Raw genomic sequence first — 15373 nt, forward strand, 5'->3', positions numbered from 1 at the left:
TCAATACCTGCTACCACCCTATCTCAACATTTTGCCCTGCCTAACTTTGCCCACCTTGGCTCTGTGTTCTGGCAAAGGTACAAAGAGCTGCGTACAGCTCATCATTTAACCAGAATATGTTTTAGGCTGAACTAAAGCAACAGAATTTTACTATTTACCTTTTAAAGTCAGGCACGCTTAGGGCCACGTCTGTACTGTTATGACTACTGGAGCTGACTCATGCGGTGGTGGCATGAAGTATGTCTCAAAACATTCGAAGGAATGGCATTTATTTACAACTCCCACTCTGCTAACCATGTTTATTTAAATTCCTTACACTAATGCATTCTCCAGAAAATCTTCTACGATAAAATCTTGAAGGGAAGACATATGACCAAAGACAATTTAAAGCATTTTTTTCTATTTTGACACCAAAAAGATGCTGATATCTGTACTTTTGAAAATTAAGACTGTGTAAGATTTTGCTAGCAGTATCTTACAGACTTTTCCTGCCAGTTACCTGTTTTCTGAAACTGACCGCAAACTATTTGTTGAAACTTAAGATGTCAATAAAAAAGGTGGCCACTAGGGGCAGCAGATCTGGTTTGATTTATAGTGTATAAACACAACAATAAGACTTTTTTAGTTGAAGAAGTCATTTTTTTTCTTTTTCAACTTTTTTCAGAAGACAGGTCAGTGGATAGAGTAGGAAACAGTGAGATGTGACATGTAGGAGAGACACTGCAGGCTTTGTTCAAATCTAGGCCACCTGCTTGAGCGCTAACCACACGAACCTGAACCATTAAGCCATATCTGCCCTAATGATGTGACTTTTATGATTATCTACCTCATCAGAAAAAGAGTGGCTGTGTTTCTTCACGTGTTTGTGCTGCTGGACTGAGCTTGGATTTTTACAATGCTCTGTTTGTTGACACTACACAGGCAGTGATAACATATGTAGGTATGATTGTGGGTGGCTGGTGGGATCACTTATACTTAAGGTCTATAATAAATATATCACTCTAAAAAATAAAATCTCATCATGACTGATTACTTCAGACTGATAAAAGTCTGACACATTCGTTTTAAGAAGAACTGTAAACTAAATGTTTTCATAGCATGTTCTTATTTGTTTGATGAAATGTTTGACCTGTAACAGGAACTGTTCTCTGTTACAACCAGGTTTAAGAGCAAGTGCCTGGAAGTCCTGGAGTGCTGTTTTACCGGTGACACTTCCAGAGAGGATAATGTTCAACACACAAGAACAGCTCATCATTTATCAATCTGCTTTTTATAGACTTAAAGCAAACACAGCGGCTACTCCTAATGCAATCGCTTTCATGCCCCGGACATAAAAGGAGAGTTGGACCACGACGTGCAGCAAGAATCCAGGCTCAGGCTGAGCTCTCTAAACATGTTCAGGAGCGCTCCTCAGAGTAGTAAACACTGGAGTCTGCACACACTCACTGTCACATTCTTCCAATTTACAACCAAGAAAATAAAACTTCACCCGCTCTGCTGACAAAGAGAAACTTTTCCCAACCTACTTCAGGCTGAAGCTAGTCAGGCACAGGAATTTGGCTGTATGTGATGAAACTTAGTTTATCTAAATTTTTTTTTAGATTCACTGATTTAAAAGAATTGGCTTTAAATGATTAACCCCTCATCATGTTATCCAACCTTTAACTGTTGTAGTGCTCTGTTTAGAAGTGTTCATGTGGCTTTCTGTGTTCGTAGCATGCAAATATCACAGAGCATGAGCAGCACCGTGTTGATTTTTGCATGTGTGCATGCTTCACTGCTTGTAAGTATGCCATATGGTCTGTGCACATCGCATCTATGTAAACAGCACACTGGAGCTACGTGACTTTCCCTGAATCTGGAGAAGTGAAGTATACATCCTGCATTTCAGGACACGGTGTTACCTTGTGGTAGTCCTGCTCCAGTCTGGAGTCGGAGCCGGCCCCCTGCTTGTACTTGTTCATCTTTAGCTTCATCTGCTTGGTCCTCTCCTCCATGTCCAAACCTGAGCACACAGATGAAAAACAGTCAGATGGGAGCAAACGCTTCGAGGAGGGTCTGATAGAGGGACGTACTGATATGGTGAGAGACAAGCTTCTGCTGAGCTATGAGCCATGAGCTGTGACAAGGACAGATCCGATGGGAAGAAGCTGAATGGTAAGCAACATTAACACTGAAACAAACACAAAAACTGACAAAAATACTGGCTGGTGACGGTAAGAACACGTTAAACTGACAATCACCAGTTGAGACAACTGCACAAGTTGTTCTGAGTCTGCTCTGAAGTAGAGCCACTTCACTGATGCCGGTAACTCATGATCATACACATACACCTGAAATCTTAAATCCAAAAAAACTCAGATGATTATACTAATAAAAAACAACAATCCTTGACCAATTGGTTCCTCTATTCTCAGATTGACTCCATGTTGATTTCTTGCAAAAGCAGTTCATCCTGTTCACCCAATTCTGGTCTCCCCAAAACCAATTAAAATGCTGTACTTTTTTCATTTTGCTGCACGGACTATCCAAAGAAAACAAGCATGTGGCCTACGCAAGGAATGCACTTCCTCTCAAAGGTCTTAATATCACTGCATAAAACCTTTGCACATTTTTTGTAGCTTAAACAAAAGGAAAAAAAACAGAAACAAAAACTCACAAGAAAAACTCTTTAATCTGCTGCATGTTCTCTGCAAAATAAAATTTAAAAGATTTCAAACGCAGCTAGCTAACAACTTTCCTCCATCTCCATTCTCTCCATTTGCACTCTGACTCTGCTTTTGTGTCATATGATAGCGATGATCAAGTAACAGTGAATGAAGAAGCACAAAGGCCATGCTGACATACAGTATGCTTTTGGGTCCACGAACACAGGGACGACAAAAAGCAGTACAAGCTGAAAGCAGGTGAAAGAAAACAAGTGAAAAAAAAACTCTTGTCCTCTGTTGAGTTCATTTTTTGCCTTTTTGGTTTAAAATAACAACAATGCCCAAGTAAAGTCACAGTTCTGCTTCATCTTTCACCCTGCAGTACAAAAACTAACCTGCATTACGAGACACATTAAAAAAAATCTGCCTGTAATTTACACAATCTGTTAACTTTGTTGATAAACCTGAATAGTTTTGGTGTTACAACGCCACCATGGAGTCAGGACGTCTCAGGACATCTACATTATAATGACTTTATCTCAATAATTAAGTTTGGTATTGATCATTAGCTTTGAGATTAAAGATATAACTTAGAGCGGCTCACTCTGTTGCTTGATCCATTAAAAGAAAAAAACCTTAATAACACAAATTTTTATTTCAAATTTCATTTTTTATTATCTTAACTATTATTTTGTCTATATTTTTTATGCATTTTTGTCTGTTTCTTTTTAAGGAATTCTGTTTTTCTTACTTGCCCTTTGACCTATTGTCAGCCATGTATAGTTTTCTCGTTCCATTATTATCCATTTCTATGTTAATTGTGTTTTATTTGAGTATTTTATTTGTATGAAATAAATCAATAAACATACGATACTAAACAATAAAAAATGTGCAACTTTTAACTTCACCTTGATTCCTGAATATTAGCAGTCATATCAAAAAAATTGTTCGAAATTCAGGCTTTTTTTTTTTTTACTTTAAATGTTTGGACGAGAAATGTATTTGTTACTGTTAAAGTAAAGGACTAGTCCGTCAGTCTTTTCAACAGTCCTTTAACCTTTTCTTTTCTTTTTCTCTCCATCTAGGCTACAGACTGACACAGAGCTTTGTATCTTTGCTTTCCACCAAGGATGTCAAAGTCGTGCCATGGAAGGCCGAGAGGCTGCAGGTTTTCCTTCCAACCAAAAACTCCACCCGCTTATTTCACTGATTACCTCACCTTCAAGCAGAGATCAGGGACTAATCAGTGAAATCAGCTGGTGGAGTTTTTGGTTGGAAAGAAAACCTGCTGCTTCTTGGCCCTCCATGGATCCCTGCTTTACACCATCACATCTCTGAGAAGAATCTTCAGTATCTCTTGAGTAACCTTAAAGGAAAGTGTTAAAAATTGACCATTTGACCTGAATATGAGCTCCAATCTAAGACTCCTGCTATTCATTCAGGTATACTTATTATGACTTGGATATTAGGCACATCACTAGTTTAGGTTAATGTTTAGAAAGTTTCAGGCCTGATGTATTTTAACGTAATAAATAACACCATGAATGCTTTGGAGACCTGTGTGACCATGACCATGCGTCTCTGAACTGTAAACACATTCTGTCCAGAGCAGAGTGCAAGATGGCATAGAAGCTGAAAGCGTCTTTTAAAAAACAAAAAAAAACAGCACAAAAGAAAAGAGGCAAGCGAAGCAGGAAAAGAAAAGACATTCAAAGTGAATGAGGGGAAGTGGGTGGGGTAGGTCAAGCCAGAGAGACGTACAGAGTGAATGGGAGTAAGAGAAGAAGAGTCAGATCAGAAAGAAGGTGAAGAAGAAGAAGGGACAGACCTGAGTTCGTCCAACTTGGTGAGTCCGTGTCTTCTGGGATCACATCACAGAATGGACAGACACAGACAGAGGAGAGGAAGATGGATGTGAGAGGATGCACGAAGGGTAAGGGGGGAGACAGAGAAGAAGAGGAAGAAAGGAAGGAGGGTGACGCCATCGCCGTGAGCACCAGGAATATGCCAGGTTTCAAGGGTCAGAGTGAAGAGGAGGAGGAGGATGAAGGGTCGGGAGGGTCGGGAAGGGAGGGACACGACACAACAACAGTACGACACAACAACGACAAAACAACGAGCACAGAACACATAAACAAAATCATAGAGTACACCAAGAACACACAAACTTCACCATGGGCACAGTGAGAAGTCAAAACAGAGCAGGAGGGTGCGAGGCTGGGAGAGGCTGAGCTCGAGCTAAGAGCTAAGTTATCAGAAATCAGAAAGGAGGAAAGGCTGGGAAGGTGAGGATCTGTGCTTTAAAGGAAAAAAGAGCTGAAACTGTAAAGAGATGTTAATGTCCCCAAACGGATAGAGAGTCTGGACCCCTGAAGACAGGCAGGGAGAGGAGGGAGAGGAGAGAGGAGGAGAAAAGGAGAGGTGGATGTCACTTGAATCTGCATGGATCTACTGTGGGAGGACGGCCTGGAAAAATAACATGAACAAAAAAAAAAAACAAAAAGAAACAAAAAAAACACAAAAAACTGAAAGCACAGAGCAGCGAGCACAAAAGAGAGCTGACTACTTCACAAAGTTTCAGCGCAAATTGTGAAACTTGAATCAATATTGACGTTACCTGAGTCAGCAACAGTGAGATTCACACACGCATACACACGCAAACACACACACACACAGGCATCAGCTACAGCAGCTTCCTCCAAAAATTATGCAACTACTCGATGAGTTGCTTGCTTTCAGGCATCTCTGTTGGTTTCAATTACATGTTTTCTCCCTCGTTGTATTATTCATCTCCACTTGTGCACAGCCAGCAAAAATCAGGAAGTGTTCAGGGAACCGTTCCCCTCTCTGCAAAGATTAGCCGAGCTCCAATGTTTTCTTTCATCATGTTCAAGCCACAGCTCACAGACCCACAGCTCAGATCCAGGTGAAGTCTGAATCAGCGGTTTCTACAGCCTCGTATACCACACAGTGAGTACGACCTCCCTGTAGATCACACAGGACGGCTGTAGAGCAGGATTGTGGGCCGTCTGGAGCCTGAACCTGACAAACCCACAGTGACAGCTGAGAGAAGCCCACCCTTATCATGCTTACATTTCATACCCCCTTACACAAAATTTGCATTTGGCTCAATTAGTACTCCATTAGGGTGAATAATGAAGTGTCACATGAATAAAAAGACAATGTGAGACATCTGCCTCAGCAGCTTTCATCTCTTTGTGCCAGCTAACACAATCTCATTAGAGAGTCAAATGATATCAAGAGAGCAAGTGATTTTTCCCTTTACTCCAGCTCCATCATGTAGGTCACGAGGAGAGGACAGATATATATAAAGATGAAGGGAAAAGTGAAAACTAGAACAATACGGGGTAGAAAAGTCCTCTGTTATTTAAGGGTTAATATGAGGTATTATTTTTAACCAGTGAGTCTGTAAGAGACAAGTTATTCAAACACTACATGATGCAGTTTTACAGTAAAATACAAAAAACAGTTTTTGATGTAGCGACGAGAAAAAATAAACAACAGATGATAAATATTTACACTGTGCATGATTTTACACTGGTGGCCAAAATGATAAGAACACTTATTTAAGAGGTTGTTGTTTTCATTAAATTATTAGTTTGTCTCTAGAAGGGCCACTCGGCGAGCTGCCACGAGTTTTATTGGCCCCTCCTGCACATTTCCTGATGTTACTGTTTGTTACTTAGTTCAGTTTTATTTTGTTCTCTTACTAAATCATTGTGTATGGTTCATTTCATGTTTTAATTTTCATATGTGCAGTAAAGAAATGATAAATGATAAAAATAATAATAATAAATGCTAAGGAAAACAAATAGAAAAATGAAATATCTACAAAGCCATCCTTATGCCCTTTAAACCATATAATAGAGCCACTATAAAAAATAAAGTATTAGGTCATTTTCTTTATGAAAAGGAACATTGAAAATGATGGACTAGCCTCCCTCAAATCCAGACCTCAACCCTATCCAGCAGGTTTGGTCGAGTTGCAAAATAAAGTGGACAGATTAATGAACACTCAAAGGAAAACTTTTTGGCTGGAATTTCAGAAGTTATGGGACAACATTGGTGTTGAAGTACTCAGAGAAAATACTGACACTAAACCAGAGACATTTGCTGCTGTAACTGCTGCTAAAGGAGGACAAACTAAATATTAAAATTGAAAAGTAGATAAAAACAGAAGGGGTCACTTCATTTGATACTTGTTGTGGTCAGAGATGGGTACCTTTCACACTTAAAGCGATACGGTACTCAACGGTATCAATTTTCAGTACTTTTGTGTGTTTATGTGGTAAAAAAAATGTTAAATTGTTTAATAATAAAACCTTGAAGTTTTTCAAACAAACATATCTATTCCTCAGTATATAAACCTGCAATGCTGTGTTCATGCCCAGCATGGAAAATTGCCTACTCTTTCACTTCATCACAGTCACAAGGATGTGCTTAGGAACCTAAACATGGTACCTTTCAATTTTCACGTGAATCAGTACTCAGTGCTACAAATAGAATTCGGTCTGTACCTATAAAAGTACCTAATTCCGTATCCATCCCTAATTGCGCTCAAAACCATTTACATGTTTAATAATCAGGATTTGGAGGCAAAACAAAAGAGGTAAGAACTTTCAGATTTGTCTGTTCTGATCGTTTTGGCCATCACTGTGGATTACTGCTACCAGAGACTGGAAGGTTAAAAAAGTTGTACATTGAGTCCGATATGAAGCTGAAAGAAGATTTATTTTATAACTGTGCCATTCTGAATATTTGGTCCACCCCACATGGGATTACAGCTTTAAATCACAGAAGATACAGAATGTAGAGAACGTAATGTAGAGTATGTGTGTCAAGGGAGCGATTCTTCATAGACCATGTCCTGAATATTTGAAGCAGACAGGAAATGAGGAGAGGCTTAGAATTTCTGCTTCGTCTCCAAAAAGCAATTTCATGACCAACTCCAATAAGCCAATAACGCAAATATTTGTATTTACCAGAACCAGAACCCTAGCTCAGAAAAGATTTGATGTAAGCATCAGTTAGATCAGAAACTAACTGAGTGGGTATGTAGGAAATGTATCGTGCAGGGGTTGTTGACAAAGAAGAGAAGGAATCAAACAATGCACACAAGAAGAGAACTGAAAGAGTCAAAGCAGCAGCTCTTATAGGGACCAGAAACCCTGGGCTCATGGGCTTTGAGTCAGGCTAATTAACCAGCCACGACCACCAACTACCACTAGGAGGCAGAGGAACCAAAGAGGCCAGAGGGCTGTCACCGTAAACTAAAAAGTAGTTTGTTCTTCTAAGAAATAACACAGCACCTACAACAACAATAAAACCATTACACTATGTTGGTGTTGGTCACACATTTAGTCTGTTTCTTTAAATTTTTTGGTTGCAATGATTGAAACAAAATGTATGGTTAGTTTCAGCCAGCCATGTAGTCAAGCTCAGTCCACAGTACGCCAGCCTCTACCTGCTGATTACATCTTTGCGTCCAATTGGCAAATAGTCAAAGAGTTGTTATATTTAAACTGCTCAAGCCTGCCTCTTTTCCTGCTTCAGCTGCAAACCACTTTGCAATCAACCACCACTCCAACTCCTCCTGTTATACTGAGCCTTATTTCATCAGTGTCCAATGTACCCTGGGATCTTTGCTTCTGCTCTCCCTGCCTTGGTTTTCCTGTTAGGACACGGAGGAGGGGGCAGGTGTGTTTTTCCCACCCAAGTATTTGTTATTATAGCTTGCCATTAATGGATGTTTTTGAAAAGACAGATTCTGACTGATTGTTGTTTTAGATCCAGAGATATGTTGTTTATCATGTGAGTACAGGGTTACAGATAGGACAGAGTAACTGCCTAACACAAGAGGGTGATAGTGGAGTTTTGTTTAAAATCCTTGAGACAGCTAACAGTGTGAAAATAACATGAACATGATCAGGCCTAGAAAGCAGAGCATGCTCAGTCAGCCTCTGCAGGAAAACACTAACAGGTGGAAACTGAACTTTGCAGAAACATCAGCAGAAGAGAGAGCTGGAGAGTTTTCTGAGAACTTAAAATACAAAGAGGTGAAGGTGGAGGTGGAGGTGGAGGTGGAGTCGCAGGCAGTCAGAGATTGACTTGCTGAAGTTTTACAGCAGTTTAAGCCTCAGGCCTCACTGACACCTCTAATTCTGAGCAAACCATCAAGAGATCCACACGGCCCACATCCTCAGCCCACAACACTTCACAGTATGTTACATATAGAGAAGTCAGCAAGCTTAACTACAAGATACAGCGCAGGTAGTGTGAGCACAAAGCCTTCGTGACACACTGCCACTAATTATATATATGTAACACAAATGAGTTACCATGTCCGTTAAGTAGGCCACACAGCGTTAGATACACAGCTGCTTGTGGCGTTTTGAATAAGCATCTTAAGACGAAGCAGCTCAATAAAGCCTGTTTGTATAACATCATGTAAGAGGTAAACTTTAACGAGGCCTAATTGTGGAGGAACTAAAGAATGTTACCATGGAAGCAAATGAAGCTATTTCCAGCTGAACCTTAAGACTCGACCAGAGCCAGTACCTTAGCAACACACCTCATGTTCTCCTGCTAATCATGAGCAGATCACAACTTCCCACCACACTTAACTACAATATGTTTAATTTGTTGGAGTTTTGACAGTGAGGAAAATGAGATTGTTAAGTTTAGTGTAGAAATCAGTTTTCCAACTTTTTAAGGGAACAGAAAACTTTCAGAAACATCAGCTTCACGCTGCACTGCAATCCAAGTCAAAGAGGAAGAGACAGAGCGGCAGATCAGCTCCTTAAGGACTGTTCACTTTGTTACAGTACAGCTAAGAGAAAAATTAAATTCAGATAATTTTATAAATAAATAAGAAAAAATACTTCAAAAATTGACATTGGAAAAAAAATTAAGTCTAATAATTAATAATAGAGTCTGTTTTGGGGCTTTAATTTTGTTGATTTACCATTTGTTGATTTAAAAAAAAAATAGCTTGTTTGCATCCAGGTTAAAAAAAATGTCTGCAGTTAAATTCTTAATTTACATTAAAACAAAAGTGAGCAGATTTAGTGCTTTTAAAAATAAATCAAAGAAAGATTTGGTGACTGATTGCTGACAAGAGACTTGATTATTTAATTGGTGTCATATCTTGTAACAGAGCTGACCATTAGGTGGCGGTATAGCCTTTTCTTTTTGCTGTGATGAAGGTGTCGGATCAAAATAATTGTGCTGCTTACTGTTCATGGACTCATATGCATGAATGTTAAAAAAAAAGTCTGATGCTCTACCAAAGTGAAATCTGCCCTTTTAAGTGTCAAAAGTCTACATCCAGACCAACCAACCAACAACCAACCAACCTGTGAGGGAGGGGTGTGTCCCTCCATCAGGATCAGAGCCGTTCACCCCTCGCTGCTGGTCCTCCCATGTCACTTCTGAGGTCAGATACACACACATATGTGTACAAACACACAAACGCATTTTTTTTTTTTTTAAGTCACAGGACTTTTAAAAATCAATGGAAAAGTTTAAAGAAAGTTACTTTTAAATATGCAGGGTGTATTCATTTTAAAGTCTTACTTAATTGTGAGATAATTAAAAACATTATTCATATTCACTGAAGTGATGGTGAGAATCTGGAACTTGTTTCATTTTCAGCACTAAAGTCAAGGACAGCTCCTTATCAAATAAAATGAATTAGTGCCACCTGCTGGCCAGCAGAGGTAACAACTTGTGATTCTAAAATCAACAAGATAATACTGCAGTGTGTCTACAGCCATCTGAAATGCACAAGATTAGGAGGAAGCTGGACTATTTGGACTGATAAGACTAAATAATGTTTTTGGGTTTTTTTCATGGTGTTCTGGTTTTGCTTACACTGGTCGTAAACTTGTTAACTAAGAATAGGTTCAGTAATCTGTGTCTAATAAACACAACTTATCATTTACATAGTGAAAATGTTTAACTGTGTCTTGTGGAGCTGGCCTGAATAAAACCCTGATAATACAAATCACTGACAGGGTTGTACTGGAGCCTGAGAGGGACAAACAAGACCAAATCACAAAAGTCAACTCGATGTATTTCAATCAGCTTCAACCAAACACAAGTCTCTGATTTAATCAACTCAATAGTGAGAGAGAATAGTGTCACTCAGTCTTGATAAAGGATGAAATGTGAAAATAGGGATTAAAGGACTTTCTCAGTGTGTGTGAGTGTAAAAATGAAGAGTCACCCTGAGTAGCAGAGTCACAGATGCTAAGTCACACAGTTGAGTTGAGTGAGAGCAGCCACACAGCAAACTCACACCGTCACACCGTTCAGAGAACTTGCCTTTCCTCCCATTAACCGGGGCGCCTTGAGGTTTTTCATCCAAGTCTGCTGCAGCTATAAAGATATATGGAGGCTCATGAAATGTTCACACTCTTACACTTTTACTATACATCAGCTTAGCATGGCAACTCATGCTACATGCTAACAACAGCCACAGCACAAAAAGGCCCCAAACACACAACTCTGTAATAGCAGTAAGTTCCCAGCAGAATATCACTCTGTTCTCAATCATGACAGATTATTATTGTTAGAACAAGTGTGGCTTTATCTGGACCTTATGCTGAGTGTTCACTGAGTCAGTCAGTTAAAATAGTGATGTGTAATAGCACCACACAGTCAAAGGACAGAAACACACCAACAGATGGGAGGTAGGAAGTGGAAACTGTGGGGCACTAGTTTCTGCCAGCAGTCTGGCTGCTTCATTCAAGCCTGAGGATGAATGTACTGAGCCTTCACTGCACTATATCTTTGTTTAAAAAGAAGAAGTCACATATTTTGATGGACTTTTCTTTCATTTTTTACTTGTTTTTATCTTGAGTAAAACTGGAATCCTGTTTATAACTCCTAATAAACCCTTTAAACTCTTGGATCTCCCAATCTGGGGACAAAAGGCATAAAACGAAGCACTGTTTACTCTGAGAGCCAGTGACTCAACTACCAATACTGTGACCTCTCAACAAATTTCACAAGTGTTACTTTTATTATGACACCAAAATGATTTGAATAGTCCTTGTAGATGCAGATATATAACCTTTTTTTGGGGGGGTGTCATTTTTGTAGCAGAGACTAAAAAAAAGAGGCCTGGGCTTAAAGGGTTAATGCTTCTTCCTGAATTAAAAGCAGCACATGCTGCAAGAAAAAGGAAAAACACACACTGCCACACACACCTGGGCGACCATTTTGGGATTCAGGTGGCTTCAGCTCCTTTCCTGTCCACTCTTAGGTATTGTCGCACATAAACAGATAACATAAAAAACTGTTAGGTGTGTGAAAGCAGGAGGTATGAGCCATCTGATTCATGAATCAGAATAAGTGTCAGTTCATCTGCTTTTTACTCTAATCAGTGATTAGCTATGATATAGATTTGAAGCTACAGTCACAAAGTTACACAGTTTGCATTACATAAGCACAGGGAGCTACACAGCCCTGTGGGAGGTACAGCAGAGGGTCAGATCGATACCTCCCCCACTGCCCACTGACTGCCAATAGCATGACAGGTACAGCAGAGGGAGAAAGAGGTGCACATATTAAGAAAGAAAGGAGGAGGAGGAGAGAAGTCAGATAAGATAAACTGAGAGAGGCAGCACAAAGAGGAGACAGAGAGCTTCAGAGTGATTAACACTAGAAGTCCCAGGGTTTTCTTACCCCTGCTGCCATGCCCAGAGGACAGCCAAATGGCTGCTCAGTTAGAACGTACAACTGAACGGCCTTCAATTAGCCACCATTGTTTTGCAAATGCAGCCCTTACCTGACAGATTGGCAGTCCACAGACGTGATACATGATCAGGGGGGAGGGGTGTGCCTGAAAAGAGCCTGGAAGCTTCCAACATCTACTGAAACTTTTTGCATCGGGCTGTTGGGAGTGTGAGGCAAGTGTAGCTGTAAATATCTCTGATATAATTAGAAAAAATATTTCTTCCATAACCCGTATTAAAGTTCCCCTGTCCAAAACAGCTGTTGACTGTTTAGTTTAAGTTTACAATATTTATTTTGAAGTTTTTTTTTATAGCTATACTATCTCTATATTCTTCTTGATAGAACTTTGTTTATGTGTGTACAGCCTTCTGTGCGACTGTGAACACTGTAAGCTGCTACATAAAAGAAACCTAAACTGAACTGACTGCCTCTGTCACAAGCTCCCTTCAGGTCCACTGTTTGCATGGCTGCTATTTTTTTTTTTGACAATATATTTGCTTGTATAACTGTTGGTTCACATTTCACAAATGCACACACACACACACACACACACACACACACACACACACACACACACACACACACACACGCATATTAAAAGAAAATGATCCAGTGTTTTTTTTAACTATGACAGAGAGTTGAGTCTCAAGCATGCAAAGTTGACATGGGGTGCTTTGAGTAGCCTGGATAAAGTTTATCTTCATCTACCCACATTTGACATTTACTCCTGAGAAACACAGAAAATCCTGGTAAAAACAATAGAATAAGAAAAGAAATAGTTAGAAAGATGGATGGAAAATGTAAAAGCAGGCCAGCTGGATGTAAGGTGGAAGGGTGGGTGTGGCTGGTACCGATGGCTAAACTGGGGACCCGAGGTGGATAAAAAGCTCACTCACGGCCCATGATAGTTTCTTTACTCAACCTGTGCATCAGCAATAAATCTCAGCAAGAAATGAAATTCATAAACTGTGTTGACCTCATACTGAGAAGGGAGGGGAAAATAACTTTCTGTCGTGATCACAAAAGTGGAGTAATTATAGCTTGTTGAACATAAAATGAAGTCATTAACATTTTATACTAGTTGTAAACCTCTACCTCTCTCTCATTACATTACAACACATTGGTTTATTCAGGTGAAGGCATAGCAACATCTTTCCCTTTTTCAGTAGTTCAGGAGACAGTAATTGCCTCATTTACAAAACAATGGTGATCCGATGGCTGTTCACACCTAAAGTAGAGATGTTGATTCCAGACTAATCCAGCCACTTGGCTGCCCCTTGGGCATGGAAGGTAGAAAAGCCAAATGGCTGGGCTGTGGGACTTCTAGTGTTAAAAGATGAGACAAACACAGAGAGGTGCAGGAGAAAGAGCAAAGAAGAGAGGGGGAGACAGGGAGGGAGACAGAGAGGCTGTTGGCAGCTATACAGAAGACAGGGAAAGCCCTCATGGACTGGCAATGATGAAATGGTTCTGGGAGAGCTTTGACAAGTTCTCCAGAAGAGCTGGAGTCTTTTGCCCTCTTTCTTCCTCTGTCCCAGCCATTATCTCCACAGTCTTTGTTTCTCTGGCTGCGTTTGATTCTGAGACACGGTCGAAATAATCACCGCTTTCATCGCAGTCCTTATGATGCACACCAACAGTCGCGAAACATTGTCAAAGCAGAGCTGAGGAACAAATGTGACTTTGTAGATGTGAGGATGTGAAGAGTTCAAACTGTTGTGCCTTAATCAGAGCTCAAAGCCTCAAGCTTACCCTGTTTAATAGATACAGGAAGTAAAGCTCTGTATTCCCTTTGGTGAGGTATCTCAGTGGCACAAGTAGCTACAACAAAGTGAGTACGACTCAGAGAAACAGGGAGGATACGTCTGAAAACAACACTGGAAGAATCAATAGTGGGATCCACACAGGCTAAGGTGGGTATAGCACGAGGGCACAGGACAACTTCAACACAGCCACAACAGAGGGAGGTTTCACAGAGCAGGTCTCGCCCCTCGTGAACCCAGACACCTGCTGTTACCGGCCGGGTTTAGGCCATCAGAGTGGGGTGCTGATCAACCAGCAACCCCTCTGAAAAACCAAACCCACACATCCAGGTACAGACCTTCACAAGGCTCTGTTCCTTCGTCTCCATCTTCTGAGAGAGAAATGGAAAAGGAACCAAGCACAGGAGTTACATTTGAATGATAAAATCGAACACTAATAAAACAAAAGAAAGGTGAATATCTAAAGACTCTAACAGATTTAATCAGCAAACACAGCCCTCCTCTCTGTGAGTCAGCAAACAGCTACAACCACTACACATCTTCAGCTCCATCAGCTGAGGCACATCACAGCAGGGCACGGCACAGAAACACACTGATCCAAAGATGAGCTTTGAGCTCCCGCGTCGTTACCTCTTGACCTTTTCATACAAAGAGAACAAAGCAGGTGACTTACTTCTGTCTTTCCCCGTGGGTGGAAGCTGAGGGAGTTGTCGTCCTCGCCTGTTGGACATGGGGGTACTGGAGGGACTTGTCTGAACTGATCCACTACGAGGATGCGCCCTACATGACAAGAGAAAAGTCGACAGAGGAGTGAGACACAGTTCTGTACCCGATCTGGAGGCTGATGCAGGGCCTGGCCGTACTGCACCCAGATCACAGTGAGAGGAGGCGAAACTCCAAAACTGGGGTTTGTTATCAGTTTAATCTGAGATGCTTAAAATGAAAAAAATGAGAGCTTTTAACTTAAATCTGAAAAAAATCTATAATCTATCTATGGAATCTGACTCAGAATCTCTAGAATTAGAATAGTTATGTATATACTTGTTTTGTTGCTAGTTACAGATAGAGAGATACAGATGATAAAAAGACAGTATTTTTAAAGTCAATAACACTGGGGAACACAATTTTTGTTGAGTTAGGTCTGACTCATTTTTGGGTGCAGAATCCAAAACTGATCTTAGTTTTTCTCTATCACCTCAA

The 15373-nt window shown here is 40.3% G+C and overlaps 1 protein-coding gene across 50 annotated transcripts in view; it reads right to left on the minus strand.

The window, feature by feature from the left end:
* The window catches only part of rims2a (regulating synaptic membrane exocytosis 2a), a 196227-nt gene that overhangs the window by 42815 nt on the left and 138039 nt on the right, over positions 1 to 15373 (minus strand). For 37 of the 50 annotated variants that reach the window (XM_074683225.1, XM_074683252.1, XM_074683217.1 and 34 more), the window contains 3 exons: positions 14847 to 14953; positions 4477 to 4509; positions 1905 to 2005 (listed from right to left, as the gene is read on the minus strand). In XM_074683225.1, the coding sequence (XP_074539326.1) occupies positions 1905 to 2005; positions 4477 to 4509; positions 14847 to 14953 (241 nt within the window). The remainder of the gene's footprint in view (positions 1 to 1904; positions 2006 to 4476; positions 4510 to 14846; positions 14954 to 15373) is intronic. The other 13 variants (XM_074683235.1, XM_074683251.1, XM_074683211.1 and 10 more) reach the window with 2 other exon arrangements.

The sequence above is a fragment of the Halichoeres trimaculatus genome, unplaced genomic scaffold (genome assembly GCF_033239565.1).
Source record: "Halichoeres trimaculatus isolate MK-OKI-2021-1 unplaced genomic scaffold, fHalTri1.1 fHalTri1_scaffold_12, whole genome shotgun sequence".
Taxonomy (NCBI): Eukaryota; Metazoa; Chordata; class Actinopteri; order Labriformes; family Labridae; genus Halichoeres; species Halichoeres trimaculatus.